The 20,697-nt window shown below is 43.2% G+C and overlaps 1 protein-coding gene across 1 annotated transcript in view; it reads right to left on the reverse strand.

Annotated features, from left to right (window-relative positions):
* DOCK5 (dedicator of cytokinesis 5) overlaps positions 1-20,697 on the reverse strand; it is a 224,045-nt gene that overhangs the window by 52,921 nt on the left and 150,427 nt on the right. The window contains exons 26-36 of the mRNA XM_079927762.1: positions 19,529-19,665; positions 17,494-17,589; positions 14,407-14,505; positions 10,269-10,363; positions 8,685-8,763; positions 7,394-7,494; positions 4,977-5,035; positions 4,516-4,670; positions 3,666-3,751; positions 1,245-1,404; positions 425-465 (exon numbers count right to left, since the gene is read on the reverse strand). Of these exons, the coding sequence (XP_079783888.1) occupies positions 425-465; positions 1,245-1,404; positions 3,666-3,751; positions 4,516-4,670; positions 4,977-5,035; positions 7,394-7,494; positions 8,685-8,763; positions 10,269-10,363; positions 14,407-14,505; positions 17,494-17,589; positions 19,529-19,665 (1,108 nt within the window). The remainder of the gene's footprint in view (positions 1-424; positions 466-1,244; positions 1,405-3,665; positions 3,752-4,515; positions 4,671-4,976; positions 5,036-7,393; positions 7,495-8,684; positions 8,764-10,268; positions 10,364-14,406; positions 14,506-17,493; positions 17,590-19,528; positions 19,666-20,697) is intronic.

Raw genomic sequence — 20,697 nt, forward strand, 5'->3', positions numbered from 1 at the left:
TTAACGTCACAGACCCCTTTGGGAAGCTCATGAGAGCTAAGGAATGTCTCCCCAGAAAAATGCACATCGTTTACGTCCAAGTTGGTTTCACGTTCAGGGCTTCCTGCACGTCGGGCTAACAGTCCTTGACAGAGGGTGAATTTCACGTCTTTCCTGTGCTGTTTTCCCTGGTTACCTGGCCACAGCCCTCTATCCTTTCCTGGAATCCCGACACGATCCTCCCTCTACACTTCCTCGTATTGTACTTACTTGTGTATCTGTCTAAAGCGTTTACCCTTTTAGGAAGAAGGGAGCATATCACATACTTTCTGGTGTTTCTCGAAGCCGCAAGCATGGTGTTGGGGCTTATTGTTTTCATTTATTGGAGAAATAAATCATAAAGCCCTGACATAAACAGCAAAAGCAGAAACTTCTTTCAGCTTACCTTATGTAGATGTCCTCTCTCTTCTTTTCTTTGTAAAAATTCTACAAAAAAAGTCACAAAATACCAACACAGAGCCATTATCGATGAGCTTGCCACAACAATGGACAAACCACTACTTGCACTTTTCAAGTGTCACTTTTCCAAAGACTTTCTTCTTTCCCTTTAACGAATACCCCCAACAAAATAAGGAAGTGACAATTTATAAAGCAGAAAAGTTGAATTCTTTTAGGACCCTGCTTCTGGGAAATGTGAGGGAACCTTCTAGGTGAATAGACAGGTGGGTCATACCCAAGTCACCTGATATTCTGTTTTCTCAGGGAATCAGAGGTGGTAGGTTCTTGATTCATATGAAGAGGAGTGTATGGCGGCCTAAACCTCTGAAGTCTGTGTTGCCAGTTACAACTGTCTAAGGAAAGGCAAGACCACGGGGTTCCACCACCTAGAGGATTTCATGGACTAATTCTCTACTCATGGTAGATTGTTTTTAACGCATTTTCGTCTGTGTCGAATAATCCCAACAGTAAAGCAACCACATAAAAGCAAGACAGAGAAACAGGCTGAGGATGGCCTTTGGTAAGAGAGTTGAGTCAAGAGCTTATGTTGCATTTTCTATCCCTGTTTCCACATTTACCCCTGAGGCAGCTGGCATCTGTGAGTTCAAAGTTGAGTTGGCCATTCCAATTAGACTCAGCAGGACACAGACTCTGGAAAGGTGGTCCCAGGGGACCTTTGTCTCTGCCGGATCTACTTAGAGCTGCGCTATGGGGTGCAGGGGCGGCCGGGCACTGCCCTCTCGCCATCCCAGGGGCGTGGCACGTACCAGCACGTTAACGGTACAGCTCATGCGGTTTTCCTTGCTCTCGTCATGCATGATAATGGTCCTGTAGTCCAAGAGATTCTCTAAGAGGCTGCTGACCAGGAGCGCGAATACTTCTCCGGAGCTGGAGAGGTATTTATGTTTCCGGCAATGTTCTAGAAGCCTGTGGGGCAGAGATAGAGACAAATGACCGTGTCCCACACGGCGACTCCAGCACCGCCTACGAGCGCTGTCCATGGTCCCGGCGGCAGGTGGCGCCAGACTAGGACACATACACCTTCCTTGTAACTCCAGTCTATGCTAGCCTGGCTCCTGCACTTACAAGGCTCCTCGCTGTTACTCAAGTTCTACATTTTCTTTAGGTCTGTAGCTCAAGCCCTATCATCACTGAGGATCCCAGCTCACTATGCCCTTCTTTGAATTTCCATCTGTATTTGTTTTTGTCTTCTGTCAATACCACAGAAATGAGAACCTTTGCCCAAAAGGTTTGTGTGTGCTATCTGATCTCTCTACTTATTTGAAAGGACCATCTTTTCTCTGTCTTTATTCTCCCTAAGGCCTAGCACTTCAGGGCATCCTGAGGGAACTCTGGAGAATCTTGGACTGATGCCCAGCCTAGAGGAACCTAGGAACCTACTACACTGCTAGACATGTGGCTCTTTGGATAAAAGTGGGAGACGCAAGAGAGAGGAGATATGGGGATATATGTATATGTATAGCTGATTCACTTTGTTATAAAGCAGAAACTAACACACCATTGTAAAGCAGTTATACTCCAATAAAGATGTTTAAAAAAATGTTATTTTCAGGAAAAAATGCACAGTTGTAGATAGGTAGATGGAGGTTAAACTTTTGGTCTAAATCCTCTCCCTCTGGACCCAAATAGAGCAAAGCTTCTATAGGAGCTTCTCAGATTAGACAATTAGAAGAAAACTTTGGGAACAGGAGAAAAAATGGGTTCAAAGCATTAGTCCAGACTCTAGAATTATTCCTGAGCACTGGAAATTTGCACAGTCATATTTTTCTGCATTCGTGATCCAAGAAGAATGAAGGAAAAATTAGATCTGTATGTGAAAAGTCAACTGTAGGCTTTTTTTTAAGTGTAGTTTTATTATCACTTGTAAATGTGTGTGTTTGTGTGTGTGTGTAACACCTGCACTTAATTCCCGTATGAGATCAGAACTGCAGAAGTGATAAATTGAAAGGTCTGAATCTCAAACAGGGAGACCAAATGGATATATAGGATGAAAAGATCAACAAACGATCTTACCATCCATTACAAACAAAATAAGACGGATTTCTAGTTCCTTAAAATATAGACGAGTCATCAGTTCCATTTCTGAGTACCCCGTGTGCTGGTTCCTTAAAAAAATCTTTGAAAAATGAAAAACAGAGTTGGGAGTGTCCCCGTCCTCAGCTCAGTCTAGTGCCCACCACGTCCATAAAGCAGGTAAATCCCAGAAAGACTTAGGCATGTACCCAATCAACAGGTGACAGAGGTGGCCAATATCATAAAAGTTCAGAGAACATAAGAAATGAACAGTCTAGGGTAGTTACAACCCAGGATGCCGGGAAGATCTGCAGATAATAACAGTAATGAACACCAGAGCAGCCAACATTTGTCCAGCATGAGCTCTGTGACAGACATTGTGTTAACGCATCATCTCATTTAATCCTCACTAAAATACAGATCTTATCATTATAGATGACCAGGAAAAAAAAAGAGGCGTGGTATAGGTTAGAGCATCTGTCCAAAGTCAAAATCCTAGTATGTGGAGAAAGCGGGATTTGAAGCACAATCTCTCTCTCCAACATCTAAGTGTTTTCAACCACTCTTGTTATACTGTCATTCCATACATGCAAAGGAGAGTAACAGGGACAGAGGGTGACAGGCAAAGGGAAGAGTGGGATAATGTGAGCACAGGGAGGGAATGAATGTGTTGGCTTGGGGTGTGCGGAGGGCAGTGAAAAGGGCTGGAGCTGTACCTGGTGTTCTCAGACATCCTTCACAGGGCATAAGGTATTCTTAAATGTAAAGTGGACCTTGAAATGTTTTTCCCTTCTCCTTTAAATTATTGCTTCGAAGCCATACTTAGAGGTGCTAGCACTTTTGTTAAAATTCAGCATTTCAAACACTGGGCAAAATGCCACTACTCTGTCCATCTCCCTCTCTCCTCAATCTGCTCTGTTCTCGAGGGCCGGGCTGGCCAGAAAGACATGAACATTTGACTCACAGCAGACAAACAAATGTCAGCAGTGGATCGTGTAAACTCCATGAACCCCCCCACCCCCCGAGAACCATTCATGGTGGTGACCCCAGGGATGCTGAGACTACTCAACTGGTCTGTAAGGGCAGCAGAAGCCTGTTTTTCTCCATCACTAAATGATGCCATCAACGTGAGATTTTGTTTCTGAAATACTCACAGTTTTTCCAGAAGGACCTTGTATTGTTCATCTCCTCTTCCCCCTTCCACCTCTTGGTCCAGCTTTGTGATCAACTCATTCTCAAACTGAAAGCAGAGGCAGAATTTCCAGGAGAATGCCACATTCTCAGAAGAGGACACGAAAGACATCCAGCCAACTTTTCTAGATTTGACCCAACCCCTTTACTGAATTGTAAACTAATTCCAACGTACATAGAGGAAGACCCCACTTCACATCATCCATTAATATCGAAACTTTCTAAAGCAGCCTTGTGCTACTCTGTCCTTTGCTTTATATTTACGGGAAAAAATTACCCCAAACATTATCATCTAACCCAACTATGCATACAAAAATAGCTGAATGATTCTAATTTTCCATTTTATTTTTGGTTCCTGTCGAAGTCTTGACAGTGGGATTGCTTTTGCAGAGCTTCATAGCTGCAAAATCTTCCATTCAATACTAATATACTGTATAGATAAGGAAATTGAAGCATAGGAAAAATATATCAGGCAGACTAAGGTCTCAAAGCTAAAGACCCCTGCACCATTCCCTCAATCCACTGCAATATTTGCAAGAGATAGGACTAAACTGCATGAAGTCAAATTTTAATTATCCAGAGATAAGAGTGCTTCTTTAGGAAACACACGCAGCAGAAAAGGCTGCTCCTAGAGCCTTGGTTGGAATATCTGATCCTATGACTAACTGCTTTACAAAATAAAATGCAAAAGAAGAAGTTTTTAGATCACCTTTGATTTGTTTTATTCAGGCTACCGCTTCTCTATATAGAAAGAAAATAAATGAGAGTTGACTCTACGTGCATTAGTAAGATAACAGGTCCACCACTCCTTACCATATGGAAATTGCCATTTCCACTGAAATTGAACTCACACTGCATCATATCAAAGAAAATGGGGATGGTGGCTTTCCGGAGCTCTACTTCGGGGGTCAGTGTGACCTCCAGAATTGGACCAACCATGGATGGGATGAATTTGATTTTGTGGGGACCTGAAATGAAAGTAAGTGAGGACATGAAAAAAAATAATTTCACTGGAAGTAAAGTGCTACAATCTTCCTCCACAGGGCCCATAAGAAAAGAAAAAGTTTATGTGGGTAAATCAATTCAGAAGTGAGTGACTCAATATTGTTTTCTGATAACATGTGATATCGTAAGAGACCGACAAGTCAACTTGCACTTCCAGACACACAGAGAAATCAATCTCAGGATTCTTGGAATTAAAATGGAAAAGAATTCATCGTGGGATGCATGTCGCCCAGGAGTGGTGTGTGGGCCTGTTTGGGTTATACACTCACCCAGGTTATACCACATGTCCCGGATCCTAAAGCCGATTTCCTTTCTCATGTCCCCGTATCTAGGAAGGAGATCATAAACCAGGAGAAAGATGTGCAGTGGAAACGAGAACACATAATACAATGATGAGGGAAGTATAAGAGCCTGTGCTCCTCTAGATCACAATTAAGCTAGGTCTCGAGGCAAAATCACATTAAGAGATGTGGTCGAGGGACTTCCCTGGTGGTCCAGGGGTTAAGGCTTGTGCTTCCACTGCAGGGGGTGAGGGTTCGATCCTTGGTCAGGGAACTAAGATCCCACAAGGAGATGTGGTCGATACCTAAAAAAGCCTCCAAGAACTGAGCCACATAGAGGTGGGGGGACTTTCACAGCAGGAGGAAGACCAAAGTAAGTGTCAAAAACTCACTGACAAAATGAGATTAACAAACTTTATTGAAGAGGGAAGAGTGAGAAACACTCTGGTTGCTCTTAAGCAAAACAATAAAATAAAACACAACAAACACTAAAGAAAAGGAAGATGAATGAGGGATGACTTACACAGTAATGTGGCTGGCCTTTATATACTTATATTTGAGTAACCCTTATCCACACCAGGACGCTCTCCAAAGCACTCACATTGGGAATCTCTAGACATACATTCTCAGTGGGGGTGACAGTATCCCTGAAGGGGTGAAAATTGGTCCATGGGGGCAAAAAAAAGCTTCCTGTTCTTATGTATAAAGTACAGATATACATTTAGTACATAAACTGATATATGGTGTATCTGTGGTATTAATATTTCATGGGGGGTGTGATTAGAAAAACATTTTCTAAAAAGGTTCCTTACAGGAGTTGACAATGGAGGCAAAAAGAGTAGAGAAGCATTGATCTAGACAGTGGTTCTTGGGCGGAGGTGAATCAGAGTCACCTGAAAATCTCTTAAAGAATACATATGCCTAGGGTTGCCCCACACCATATACCATATCAGAGGCTGGAGGCTTAGAAAATAGAAAAAGGGTGGGTCAAAAGTAGATGCTGTAAATGTTCCCAAGGAGTTAGAATATGGACTTAGGACCTACCCTGCCAGCACGGTTCTATGTTTTCTGCTTATGATACTATTGTACCAAACATCCTTTTTTCAAATTCTTGCTTTGGAGGTGTCTTCAGAAGCCAGTATAAAAATCATATTGAAAAATTTTTCTTACTATTCCTATTTAACAAAGGTACCTAAGCTCATTTTATTATTATTATATAAGCATATGTGGTCCATGTCCGGCACATAATAGATAATAAATGATAACTATTCTTATTGCTTATTAATATTACTGTTGATGCTTTTACTAAAACTCAGAGAAGTCTTGAAAAGAAATTCATTCACATTCCTATAAGCTTAATATCAATGTTTTTATTTCCTAAGGTTTATCTTTGCCCATAGGCATATATATTTTTACACGGATTGTACTTACAGTCACACTTTCCTTTGACCAAAACCAGAGTCATTAATCCTAACTAGCCACTTTATTTATCAGACTTGCGTGTCAACTCATTTCACTTACGGTCATTTAACCAAAATCAAATACATCCTTGAATGAAGTTATGTCATCTACAGTATTCTGAAGAATAAGATTAAGGTGCCCATCTTAAAAATCAAGTATCTCTTGATACCCACCCCACAAGGAAATCTACAAAACAGGTTTTACTTTTGTCTTTGAAAGTGCAATCACTAAATTTCAATCACTTAGCCATCAATCTTAGTATTTTAGGGAGGAGCTAGAGGGATGCTAAATAATTTGCCTAGAGTCCCAGACATGCTAGCAGGGGAACAGAACTAAAATTCACAGCTTTTAAATGATAAATTTCTCAAGTTCTATTTAATTACACAGCCTTTGAGTTCCCAGGCTCTCAATGAACTTCGAAACAGACTTGAGCTGAAAGCACTGAAAGTCTTCCCTAAATCTCTCATCACTCTTGCACAAAGGTCCATTTTGAATTCTGAGCCAGGAATCTGGAGGGTGTTTTTAGGTGATGTGTTACTCTTGGCTCCTCTGCTGAAGTGACTGAAACTGGGAGGTAGACCAATGGTGCCAAAGGAGTCTGCTCTGTGAAGCATGAGACAGAGAGGCACTATGCCTGCCATTTGGACAAGCTGCCAGCAGATGGCAGCTGTTCCTGGTGATGGGAGGACTGGCTGGCTTCAGTGTCTCTTTATGTAGAGATTCTATAATAGAATGTGATGGTTGATTTGAAAATGAATGGGCCCCTGAGAAGAGATGTGAATCTGGGGAAATCTGAGGTCTATTAAATGATTATTTTAAGACCTATCTCACTAACAACACAGGTAGCCACTGAACAGTAATTTCTGGGATACCAAAACTCCTGCTCCGAATAGAAATGGAAGAATCACCTTCCCAATCATAAGCAAGTTTAAGAGGACACTTACTTTTTTACAATTTTGTTGCGCTTGGCTTGTGAGAAGGTTTCAAGCTGAAGGGACTCATGGGTGAGAAAAGCGACTGCCAAATGGAAGTAATTGTTCCAGAGCTGTTCAAAATTAATGATGTGGGTGAAAAGAACAGAAAATAACATTAATATGGGTCATAATAAGACAGTGCCACATGGTACAAATGCACTCGCCAGAAATTAACGGGAAAAAAATCCAAAATAAAATCCACAGGACTTCCTTTTCGCTCCTGTGTTTCAATTATTTAATGCTTTATTAATATCAAGCTTTTAAAAATAACCCAAACTATTATATTTGTCTTTACTCCTGGGATAAAGGAAAATTGTTGCCAAGAAGTGTACCTATTTATAGTAAGTAGTTGGGCAATACTTATCAAAAGCCCTGACAATGTGCCAAATTCCTGACTAGTAAATACTTTAGGACTTTATCCTGGTAACATATTTATGGGTATTTAAAAAAATATTTAAAACAAGGAAGGCCCTCACACTGCTATCGAACATAATAACAGAAAATGGAAACAATCTAGATGCTCTAAGTAAGTTAAGTAAACCATGGTCCAGCCATACAATGCACTGTATTTCAGCCATTAAAAATACTGTGAGAATATTTATTATCATCGAAAAGATCACAGAAAAAGTAAATAAAGTAGATTAACAGGTTACCAAAGAACTGTACAGCTTGATTCCATTTTGGCATAGGTACTTATGTGTGTGTGTGTGTGTGTGTATAAATACACACACGTATATAACCATTTTGATATATACACACACACATATAAAAACATATGTATATACACACATAAACATGTATATGTATATGCAATATGTATATATAATCTCCTCTGCTTATGACTCTCTACTTCCAAAGTTCCATAGATTCAAACGCAGGCCATATCACAGCAAAAGCACATCACCAACAAAATGTACCCTGTAACGGAAGCAGGACCTTGTCTGCCTTCACCAGGGCCTAGAATAGTGCCCTGTACATATAACTCTCTAATATTTGTTGGATGAATGCATGAATAAAGATGGAGCAAGTGATCACCAGTTTTGCTATCACTTTGGACTTTCAAACAGGTGCTTATACAAACTGCTCTTTGGACACTAAACCGTTTGTAGGTAGAGGAATACCTGCGTGCCTACCTGCAAGCAGGTGTGTTTGTGTGTATTTGTGTTATGATAAAAAATCTGAGGCGATGTTTTCCAAAAGGAAACGGTTCTCTTGCTTTGGCTGAGAATTCAAGGAACTCCTAGGTGAGTCGCATGCTTACCTGAAGTTCAAAGCTTGCCTGATCCATGAAGAACCTTGTGAGAACCTCAGCAAACTGATTTATGGCACGGAGGAAAACCCTAGGGGAGGAAAAACACACTGGATAAAGAAGGCAACTTCATGCTCTTTGAAACATTTTCCATCTATGTTAAAAGCCAAAGCAAATCAAACCTGGACTTGGCAATCTAAGACCTTTAGATCTATCAAGGTCCTTAGAGACCAACTACAGCACATTCTACAGAGAAGGTCACTGAAGATCAGTTTCTTGAACTGACTACTAGCACAGTTCACGGCTGCATCACAATTTAGCCAGTTCAGAGTGCAGCTCAGAGGACAAGCCAGGGCTCCTGAGCCTCAGACCAAGGCTCCTTTTGCTCCATCGTGATGCTTACGTTTTAAAGTCTAGGACTTCGGATGCAATTGTTTCTCTAATCTGTACATAGTTGGGAAGGGTTTTTCTAATCAGGTATCAGGACCACCGAGAGTTAACAAAAATGCTTATCATAATGATTTACTTTATTTAGCTCTTTAAAAATCCTGAATCTCGGGGCTTCCCTGGTGGCACAGCGGTTGAGAGTCTGCCTGCCGATGCAGGGGACACGGGTTCGTGCCCCGGTCCGGGAAGATCCCACATGCCGCGGAGTGGCTGGGCCCGTGAGCCATGGCCGCTGAGCCTGCGCGTCCGGAGCCTGTGCTCCGCAACGGGAGAGGCCACAAGAGTGAGAGGCCCGCATACCGCAAAAAAAAAAAAAATCCTGAATCTCTTTTAGTATCTGTATTCAGTCCATTTCACTTTCATTCAACAAGTCTTTGTTGAGGATCAGCAACTGCAAAGCACTGGCTTAGGTTCTGCCTTGAAAGAATGGTTCCTGGTCTTAAGAAATCTACAACTTGGTGGAGATCATTTGCAACCTGTGAATTGAACCATGACCCAACAAAGAATATGGAAAATTCTAGGAGGGGGTGTCAAAGAGGTATGGGGAAATCAAAAGAAGAGAAGACGACATCCAGATCAGAACGGCTTCCTTTGGAGATGGCATTTGCGAAGGACCTGAAGGAATGGGAGGCATGTTGATGGCCAGAGACAATGGGGCAGACACTGCAGGTGGAAGCAGCAGCGTGAGCGGAGGCACAGAACAGGGTCAGGGTCAGGGTCAGGGTCAGGGTTAGGAGGGAAGAGGCCAGTTTGATTGGAGGGCAAGTTGTATATAGAGGCAAACAGTGGAAGACAAGGCTAGAAAAGCAGGGTGGGCTGGGATGCAGAGGCCTCGAATGTCAGGATGATGAAGTCCATATGGAGACACTGAAAGATACCTTGCAGAGCTGATGCCGACAATCAACATGAAAGCAATGAGGAGGTTATAGCAGAAAGAAGAGAGTAGAGAGCCCAAGTCGGAGTGACCACAGTAGCCTGCCTGGAATCAAGAACAGAAGCATGTAAACCAGGACCACGAAAGCAGGAGGAACCTTACTTTACAGATGGTGGACTTGAAGCAAAGAGATTTAACATGCTTCACAAGGGTCAAAACCTAGTTTCCAGACCCAAGTTTTCAAATGCCTCCAGCCCTGCGATGGCCGGTCTCACCTGTTCTGTGTCATATTCATGACCATCCAGTCTTTGGCGTAGACGTTCTTTCCAATTAGATCCTTAAACATGATAAAAGTTTCCATGAGGAAGTCCTGCAGAAAACAAAGGAGGAATGGTTGGGGGAAAACTCGGTTATACTTCATAAGCCTTTCCTCCAGCACACTGACGTAAAGGAAGGAATACGATGGCCCAGGTCCCATAACAGTCTATCTTTTGAGTAAGGTTTATAGGGATAACAGAGTATTTTTTTTGGACTTTCTTTTATATTGGAGTATAGTTGATGTACAATGTTGTGTTAGTTTCAGGTGTACAGCAAAGTGATCCAGTTATACATATACATGCATCTATTCTCTTTCAAATTCTTTTCCCATTTAGGTTATTACAGAATATTGAGCAGAGTTCCCTGAGCTGTACAGTAGTTTCTTGTTGGTCATGTATTTTAAACGTAGCAGTGTGTCTTCAACAGAGCATTCTTACAGGTATCCCATGATTTGATGTTTACATCATGTAATCTGATAAGCAAGAGAAGGATTAAAAACTTATCTGTATTTTATAAATGATAAAACTGAGACTGTTGAAAAATGAAACGACTGGCTTAAGGCCATAGAAACCAAGAAGCTGGAGAGCTAGGAAGAGACCTTGGGATTCTGGATCCCAAGTTCAGAGCCATAATATCTTCAGTCCTTGGCCGCCAATGTTGTCTGAATGGATCTACTGTACTTCAAATGAATTCACCAACAACTGTCAGAAAACTGATACCTGTTTTTTTTTTTTTTAACTTTTTGGTATCTTTTAAAAATTGAGTTACAATTAACATACTAACATATTATATTAGTTAATTAATATTAACATAATATTATGTTAGTTTCAGATGTACAACATAGTGATTCGATGGTTTTATGCATTAGGAAATGATCACCACAATAAACCCAGTTACCATCTGTCCTCATACAAAGTTGTTACAACATTGCTGACTGGATTCCCTATGTGTACATTACATCCTGGGACTTATTTACTTTACAGCTGGAAGTTAGGATCTCTTAATCCCCTTCACCTCTTTCATCCATCTCTCTACCCTCCTTCCCTCTAGCAACCACCAGTTTGTTCTCTGTATCTGAGTCTGAGAAAACTGATACTTCTAATAACTCTGAGTCCAATTCTCCCTTATTATTATTAGAACAGAACAAAAATGCTATAAATAAGAAGCAGAGTCATGATTCTTCCTCTTCCAGGAACGTTACCATGCATAGCCTGGGGGGAGGGCCCTAAATGGTCCTTAAAAAGAGATTATAGCAGTGGACCATCATGTCTGTAAAACCTAATAACAAAAGCCCAGTACTGAAAAAAAACAGCTATTCTACTCGAAAGAGGGCTAAGAGGAAAAAGGAACTCAGAACAATCGGGCTAAAAAATCAAAGCTAAAAAGTTTGGGAAGCTTTTTAATTTATTAGTTAGTTAAATTTAGACATTTTCCACTCAGATTCCTGAAATGAAAATCCAGTCCAATTTCTCTGGCACTAAACCGTGCAGTTCTAGCTCATGAATGACATCATATACAGAAAGAAAACGGGACTTGGGAGGCAGGGGACCTGGGTTCTGTTTCTAACAATATTCCTCTGAGACCCCGGTCCTGTTGGCTAACCAGTACACTTCGGACGCCAAACAGCATAGGAATGGGAGCAATTCCAGCTCTCAAGTCTGTGTTACTTTCTTCTGGTTCAATGGAGAGTCAAACTTCTCTACCCTCCATTCTGAAATCATAGACATAGTTCACAAGTGTTCCACTTTTTCATCATGCATTTTAAGTGCATCCATTACTTATTAACTATCCTATTAACTTTTTTCCTCAAGTCAACAGGAGTTGATGGTTTGTGAAACAAGGATGTAGATGCCGGTTATCTATTCTGATGCCAACTCCATATTCAACTCTAGTGTTCTCAGTGAACTGTAAACAGTGATGACATAATAAAGGCAGTTCACAGATAACCCCAGGCCTCACTTTATCTACCACTTCCCAAAGTCTTTCAAGTGATTTCTTCAGAAGCAGCAGGAGCGAGAGAAAGAACAGTCCACTGGAGGTCAAAGGGCTTAGCCGTACCCTGCAGTTCTGCCACTGATGAGTACTGTTCCCTTGGGGACAATAATCCTCTTTTAATTAGATGATGCAGGGCTTCCCTGGTGGCGCAGTGGTTGAGAGTCCGCCTGCCGATGCAGGGGACGCGGGTTCGTGCCCTGGTCCGGGAAGATCCCACATGCCGCGGAGCAGCTGGGCCCGTGAGCCATGGCCACTGAGCCTGCACTCCGCAACGGGAGAGGCCACAGCAGTGAGAGGCCCACGTACCGCAAAAAGAAAAAAAAAAAAAAAAAAAGATGATACAGGGGAAGAGCTCACCACGGTCCTGGAGAATAGGAGTTAAATCTGGTTTGTTTGTTTTTTTCTTCTTTTTGCTTACTTAAAGGAGCCAAATTGCCAAGAGTTTGAATTTAGTATAACTTTCTTTATTCTTCCTGCTTTCAGAAGGGAATCTGAAAAAAAAGTCACTAAACTATTTTTATATTAATTTTATCTTACATAATAATAATACTATTATATATGTAATGATAATGTAATATCATTACCATTATTATAAGTAGTTGGTTCTCATAGCTAGTAACACACGCCAGGCACAAAGTGAGGCATTTTCCACATGTCCACTCATCAATACTCACATTAACTACCTCCTGCCCCCAGGTAGGTACCATCCTACCGAGGAGGAATTGAGGTCTAGCGAGGTTAGACAGCTTGCCCAAAATTTCATAGGGGGAAGCAGAATAGTCAGAATTCAAACCCAGATCCAGGTGTTCTAAAGCCTGTGTTCTTAAACCCACTACGGAGGAGAAACACTGCTACCCTCGGCTTCCACCTCTCCCCACCTCTCCCCTCTTCCTAATTCTCTCGCCCAGATCTCTGCAAGCACAGCTACGGATCGCTACGGATTCCTGTACCACGCTGCCAGCCAGAGCATGGCCTACGTGGAGGTCCACATAGGACTCCAGACTAAGCCCCATTAAGTCCTTTATTGTGGTCCAGGACAGTGCTCTGAGGGTTCATCACTGGATCGATTACAACTAATAGTAATAAACAGTACAATTCCTTGTGTGTTTTTCCTTCATGTAGACCTCACAGAAAGGAGAGTGACCGGCAAAGAAAGAGCTGGATATCTTTGGGTGTACTGGCTACATGCTATCAGTATAATAAAGGCAGAAAGTGGAAAATCCGGAGCATAAAGAAAATTGGAATATGCACGAATGATGCGAAGTTACCCGGAGCAAAGATGAGTGCAATGAGACCCTGCCTGTTAATACAGCTCCCTGTCCAGCCCACTACTTCACAAGATAAGACAATACCTTCAGGGATTTTTTTTTTTTTTTTTGGCCATGCAGCTGGTTGTATCTTAGGTCCCCGACAAGGGATTAAACCCAGGCTACGGCAGTGAAAGCACCAAGTCCTAACCACTGGACGGCCAGGGAATGCTCACCTTCAGGGATGTTTAACAGCCACTAACAATTCCCTGAAGGGAAGGATCCTGGGGAAGCAGCCAGAGATCTAACTTAGCCTCTTGGGCCACCTTCGGCTGTATGCTTAATGGTAACTATGAGAACAATTTTCTTGTTTAAAACAAAAGAGAATGGAATATTTTCAACTGACGATAACTTACAACTGTTACCTGGGGGCAGGTATTACCTTTTTTTGTTTCCCTCTCCAGGGAATACTGAAAAGGATGACATCAACCACATCTTAAAAGACCATGAACATCTTTGCCTCCTAAAATCCTTGCCAGGGCATGGGTGACTACTGTCCCTGAAAATGGGACACTGTCCTCTTCTGAGAGCAAAAGAGGTCACCCAAATGTTTCTAAATATGGGCTCTCTCTAAATCCAAGAGACGTAGGTGGCTGCGTGAGGACCTCCTGGTATATGTACTGGACTCTTCTTCAAATCCTGTGGGCAGAGAAAAACTCTCCCTCTTGTAACCCCTGTGGAAAGCGACACAGCCTTCAGAGGTGTGTGCGAAGGGAACCCCAGACTCAGGACGCTCAGTTCTGCCAAAATATGAGAAGTCTTAAGTTACCAGGATCCAATGAAGACAACTTACAATAATGTCTTGTCTGGTCTTGAAAGTGCTGATGTAGTGGCTGTAGTGGCTCTCGTCCATCTGCCGCAGGATGGCAATCATGCAAGCAATGAAACTCCCCTGGAAGGAGACCGAAAACACAAATCCCAGCTCCTTAGACCATCAACCGACAAAGCCAAGATCTGGGTGCAAGTACTTTGGTTTTTCCCACCCAATTAACTATGCAGGGACCCCAGCACGCTGGAAACATACTGCATTCTAAAGGTCCAAAGGCATGGGCTTTGCAGTTTCTGCTAAAAAGAAGGTCCTTCCAGGTTTGAGTGAAGCAGTGTGGAGGGCCTCACTCATCCTATGAATAGCCATGACCTCTGAAATCCTGTAGGTCAGGGGATACTGATTGTAAGATCTCAGCTAGATGACTAGTTAAGCTGTAACAACTTGCAGACCCTGAGTTGCTTGTTGAGACCGAGGTGTAACAGAGACGTCCAGGGAGAAACATCCAAAGTATTTACATCATTTAAATAAATTTGAGCTTGGAGGAATGCAAAGAGGAAAAAGAGAGGTCGAAGAGAGGTCGTAAAACTGAGTGGAAGAGCAGAAGAGAGGCTAGGAGAGCTCCCTGCTGGACCACTTCAATGTCATTCCACCAGCTCTAGAACCCTTTGGCCAGGGATTCCTAGCATGTTATGCTGTGTAACTGTGGACCTGGTTTGAAGAAAGGGATCGGATAATTAGATGATTACCATCATCTCCATTTTTGAGGCTAGGAATTACATATTCAACGTGCTTTCCCCTAGTCCAACCATATTTGAGCCACAGACTTAATTTTCCAGCCAGAGGGCAAGTATCTATGGTAGTATCTTCTTGTATTCATATAGTTATGAAAACAACACAAATGTAAGTGAACTTGGCACAGAGGAGATGAAAATACAGCTGTTCCTGGGATGGAAAGAATAACTTCCTAAACACAAAAACAGTGAAATACTATCCACGTACACCTCTCTCTGAATGAATGTCTGTCTTAGGTCTCTCTTGTTTAGGAACGTTTATTTTTCTAACTATAAAGTGATGTAAATTTATTGTATTAAGGCTTTGATATATATTGCCAAATCAGCATATAGTTTGCATTACCATCAGCACCTAATGCTATTTGTTTCTCCGGGCCTTTGCCAAGCATTTGTCCAAATTCTACCCTTTCAGGAAAGCCTGTTTTTTATTCTGGCTGCACCACACGGCTGGTGGGATTCTAGCTCCCTGACCAGGGATCGAACCTGGGTCCCTGGCAGTGAAAGTGTGGAGTCCTAACCCCCTGGACTTCCAGGGAAGACCCAGGAAAGCCATTCTTAATCAGCTTACATAAATTGTAACTCTTCTACCCTAACTCCCCTTATCCCACTTGTTTTTTTCTCCATAGCACTTATAGCCTTCTAGTACTCTGCCATTTATTTTTTTGTAATTGTTCTTGCTAGAATGTAAGCTTCTCTGAGGTAGTGATTTTTGTCTGTTTTGTTTCCTGATATATCCCCAGCATCTAGAACAGCGCCTGGCTTACAGGAGTTTCTTAATACATATTTGTTGAATAAATGGTTTTTATTTACCACAGCAATTTGGGATAGTTCTTTTTCTATGTCCTCTGATTAAAAATCTAATCAGAGATTTTAGCATCGCAAAAGATGCACCTTTAGTAAAAGATGCTTCATTTTAATGATGATGCAACTCGGCCTTTCAACAGTTACCTCTGGTCTCGATCACACTTTTTATCTGACGTTTCATAGACATAACAGGCGGAGAATAAGAGGCCAGGGCAACACTGACATTTCTAACAGCATGCTAATCCCAAGTTCTTTACATGGTTTTTCCTTGAACCACAAGGGCTGGATGGTACCACAGGGCACCGATTTTTAAGCACACTAAATATCACAGGGAATATGATACGAAGGGGAAAACTGACGTCATCAGAATTCCTCTCACGGTGACTATAGTGCATAGCTGGGAACATAACTCGGTGAGCTGCTGGGGGTGGGCACGGCTGACAGCATGCAAGGCGCCGCCTCCAGGCTGGTTGCCCAGGGCCAAAGCCCACTTCAATCACCTGGTGGTTGTGTAACCTTGCTCGGGTTTTTGCACGTTTCCTCATTTGCACAATGGAGCTTGGTGTGACCTTTCAATGAAGTGCTTAAGATAGTTTCTAGCACACACAGAAAAATAAGCTAACAGTGACTACTACCATTCTCATCACGCTGGCTGGACATACTATTACTGTTACTGTTATCATTCTAACAAAGGCAGATCCACACAGAGCATGCGTACACTGAGAATTACAACTAAACTGCTTGAGACAATACAGGAAGTGCTAAATGCAGTCAGCCAAAGCCCTAATTTTCTGCTCACCAAGGCTCACATTTTCCTGAAATAAAATATTAAGCAAATATTGAAAGAACATTAGGTCGAATGGGTCCCAAGTTCTTAGTCCACCTAGGGTGCCTGCATATCTCAGTGGGTCTCTGCTTTAATATATTATAAGAGGCTTTGGTTTCACCTTCCCTATGAGCAAGGCTCCTTATGATTTGTACTGGCGAGATCCTTTAAAATTTTCCCCCATTTGCCTCCCCTACCTCCCTGGTAGATCATTCTCCCTCAAGAGAAAATCAGCATCAAATTTACTCACAGTTGTAACGAAGAGTCACTCATCCAGTGGGGCTGTAAAGTTCTAGACCCCATTCATTTCCCGAGGGAGCTATGCCACCCAGCCCGCAGCGCAGACTGGAAACTGGGATGGGAGGGGCCTATGTGAATTTGGTCTCAAGACACTGCTCCCCAAAACCCCCCAATAGGCAGGTGGGATGGGACACTAAGAAGCTGCAGTGGGGCTTCCCTGGTGGCGCAGTGGTTGAGAGTCCGCCTGCCGATGCAGGGGACGCGGGTTCATGCTCCAGTCCGGGAAGATCCCACATGCCGCGGAGCGGCTGGGCCCGTGACCCATGGCCGCTGAGCCTGCGCTCCGCAACGGGAGAGGCTACAGCAGTGAGAGGCCCGTGTACCGCAAAAAAAAAAAAAAAAAAAAAAAAGAAGCTGCGGTGGCTGTGTGGTCCCCTGGGCGACACTCACGATGTGGGGAGACTGTCGGCTCATCCCAATCACGGTCCGGTTGATCCTTCGCAGCAGCCGTTCCATTATCAGCTGCACGTGCAGCGCCGTGGGACCCTGAGGGGGAAACAAAGGGATGGACACCACTTCTTCTGACTCAGCTTCACTTTTCTTAAAGAAACCCTGGACTGCTGAGAGTTCTCTTTAACTCTCATTCTGGCTCTTCAGTACAAAGCAATCTCTTGTCCAAAAGGGGGAAACATTGTCACAGAACAATACATAATGTTATTAAGGAATCTGCTGAACATAATTGGTTCTGACATTTAAAAGATGAACGTGGAGATGCAGGGGATGCAGGGGAAGAAAGCTTCTCTAATGACCCAGGTCATCTGGGCTCGCTGAGAGCTCCCTGTAGCCAGCAACTCAACAGTTTATGGAGACTCCCGCTAGCACGAGGTACTCGGTCCTGATGCTGCGTAGATCAGGCTACCCAGGACAATTTGGCGCATAAGTGGGAAGAAAAAGGCGAAAACATGAAGTTCTTGCTACCTCCTCTCTAGGATGTAAAAAAACAAGAAATTCAAGTCGAGGAGATTGTTATGGACTGATCATTCGCATTCAAAATTCCTGTGCTGAAGCTCTAACCCCTAATGTGATGGTATTTGGAGATGGGGCTTTTGGAGATAGATAATCAGGTCGTGAAGACAGGGCCCGGGACTGATAGGTTAGTATCCTTATAAGAAGAGACACCTGAGAGCTTGCCCTACCAAGGAAAGGCCGTGTGAGGACACAACGAGAAGGTGGCCATCTGCAGGACAGGAAGAGGGCCTCACCAGGACCCAACCATGCAGGCACCGTGACCTTGAACTTCCAAGCCCCAAGAACTATGAGAAATAAATTTCTGTTGTTTAATCCACCCAGGCTGCAGTATTTTGTTTCGGCAGCTCGAGCAGACTAAGACGGGGATTTACTATTCTGACTCTGTCATGTGTGACCGTGAGCAATTATTTAACTTTGTGGCGCTTCAATTCTCATAGCTGCGAGAAAAGAAAGAAAAGATCCCGTACAGGAATCAGCTGGGCTGATGCGCCCAACAGTGTCTCATGAATGTTCAGTCTTTCTTTCTCCTTCTTTCCTTGTGGTTTGATGCTATACTCCTTCAGCTCCAACTTATCAATATTCAAGTTGCCTTTTCAAAGTCTTTACCCATTATTGCTTCTTGACAGATATTTGAATCTCCTGCTTAATGCTTCCAACAACTAGATCACTGCTATTTATGTAATTTTATTAAAACACCAAGTATCGGTAGCGTCCCCTCTCTCCCACCCTCCCTTCTTTCCTTCCTTGCTTTTTATTATTTCTCTGCTTGCTTCCTATTTCTTTAAATGAAAGTGATTCATAACACCCGCCTCTCTGTAGGAACCTGGGTGCCGTGTGGCCATCATGGGGGGTAGCGACTATGGTTTGTGTTCGACTGAAAACATTCTGCAAAGTTCTCCAGCCTCTTGAGTGGAGGCTATGACAGGTCTATCTCTAGAACATGGAAAATCCAGGCAGTGTGGCCCCAGGTTTTTTGAGGGGGAGGAGATGAGGTGAGATTTAAAAAAAAAAAACACACATCATTTCTACTAGGCTCCAGAAGGAAGGATCAGTTTCAGAGAGAACATAAAATGAGAACTTCTCAGAAGCTCCGGTAGATCTACAATAGTGGTGTCAGGTATCAGAGGTATAACAGGGTAGAGCTTTCTACCTAACAAGTCTAAACAGGGCTCTGGATCTGAAAAGTCCTCAGCAGGATCTCAGTGATAGGCCAACTGGGCCAATCAGGAAAATCAACCAGTAGCAGCCCCAGCAGTAGGTGGATCTCCCTGGACCTAGATTTGCATGACAGAGTCTAGCCGGGAGAAGCCTCTCTAAACACCTCTAAAATGGGTGCAGCCTGCCCCAGCGCCCAGGTTCTCAACTGCCTGGGACTAGGAGAGCCATGCAGTGGTTCCTATCCCAGGCCATGGGACCAGTGTACGCTCTGCTCTGCATCAGCGACTCTTTGACTCACCACATCCTTCCTGTCCAGAACTTCCAGGAGGTAGCTCAGAAGCTGCGAGCTGGCCTCATGGTCAGGCTTGCTGGAGTTGTCGTCTAATTGGCCGCTGAGCTGGTCTATCAGCAGAGGCAACAACACGTCTCTGCACTCTGAGGGGGAAAATGCAGACCACTCACCAGCTGTAGGAGCACCCCCCCGAACTGCCTGGCTCCTTCCTGCAACTCCCTCTCTGCCTGTCCCCCCAGCTCCCAGCTCTGCACTCAGCCCTGCAGGGGGTCCTCCAGGCCACCGAGGAGCACGTGGTTTTAGGCACGGAACTTTAGCCCAGTACCTTGACCTTAAAAACAAAGAAAATCCCACCTATTGTAGGTCCACGTAGCCAAATGTTTAAAGTATTTAACAATTTCTTTAACTTTTATTTTTTCTAAAAAAAGGCCAACTTGGGAATTCCCTGGCGGTCCAGTGGTTAGGACTCCGTGCTTCCACTGCAGGGGGCATGGGTTTGATCCCTGGTCAGGGAACTAAGATCCCGTAAGCTGCACAGCACAGCCAAAAAAAAAAGCCAACTTGATACTTGCAAGCTAAGTCATATGAAACGAATAAACTAAGCAAGGTATATGCTTTTAATTTTTTTGAAACGTTCCACCTAATGGAGAAAATGTACTCGAAAATTCCTATGAATACTGAGCTCCACCAGCACATCTCAGTGTTTCACAGACATTCTGTTCATGCTTTCGCAGGCACGTGGACTTCATAAAGTAAGGTATTATCTTCCTACTATGTCTTCCTTCTGAGATCTTTCACAATGATAAAATATCATTCTGATGAGTCCAGACATTCTGGGCACTAACAGAAACGACTGTGAAGGGTGACAATACTTCCTCTGTTGGAATCCTCCAGGGCATCCTTGCTCTTCTGCTCAAACAATGCACCTTTGTTGTCTCATTTACGGTTTATGCATCCTTAGAGGCAGAGGGAATCACAGCGTAGTAAGAGGTTGACTAGTATTAAGTTTTCCACTTGAGAGCACTCACTAGCTTTCTGCACTCCCCCGACTGGGTCCTTGGAACAGCTGAAATGTCTAAGCACAAATTCTGAGGCTCAGAAGAGGTCAGAGCCAAAAGACGTGCTGATATGATCTAGTTCAAGTCCCTCCTTCCATAGAAACAGAAGCTGAGACT

This window comes from Stenella coeruleoalba (genome assembly GCF_951394435.1).
Source record: "Stenella coeruleoalba genome assembly, chromosome: 7".
Taxonomy (NCBI): domain Eukaryota; kingdom Metazoa; phylum Chordata; class Mammalia; order Artiodactyla; family Delphinidae; genus Stenella; species Stenella coeruleoalba.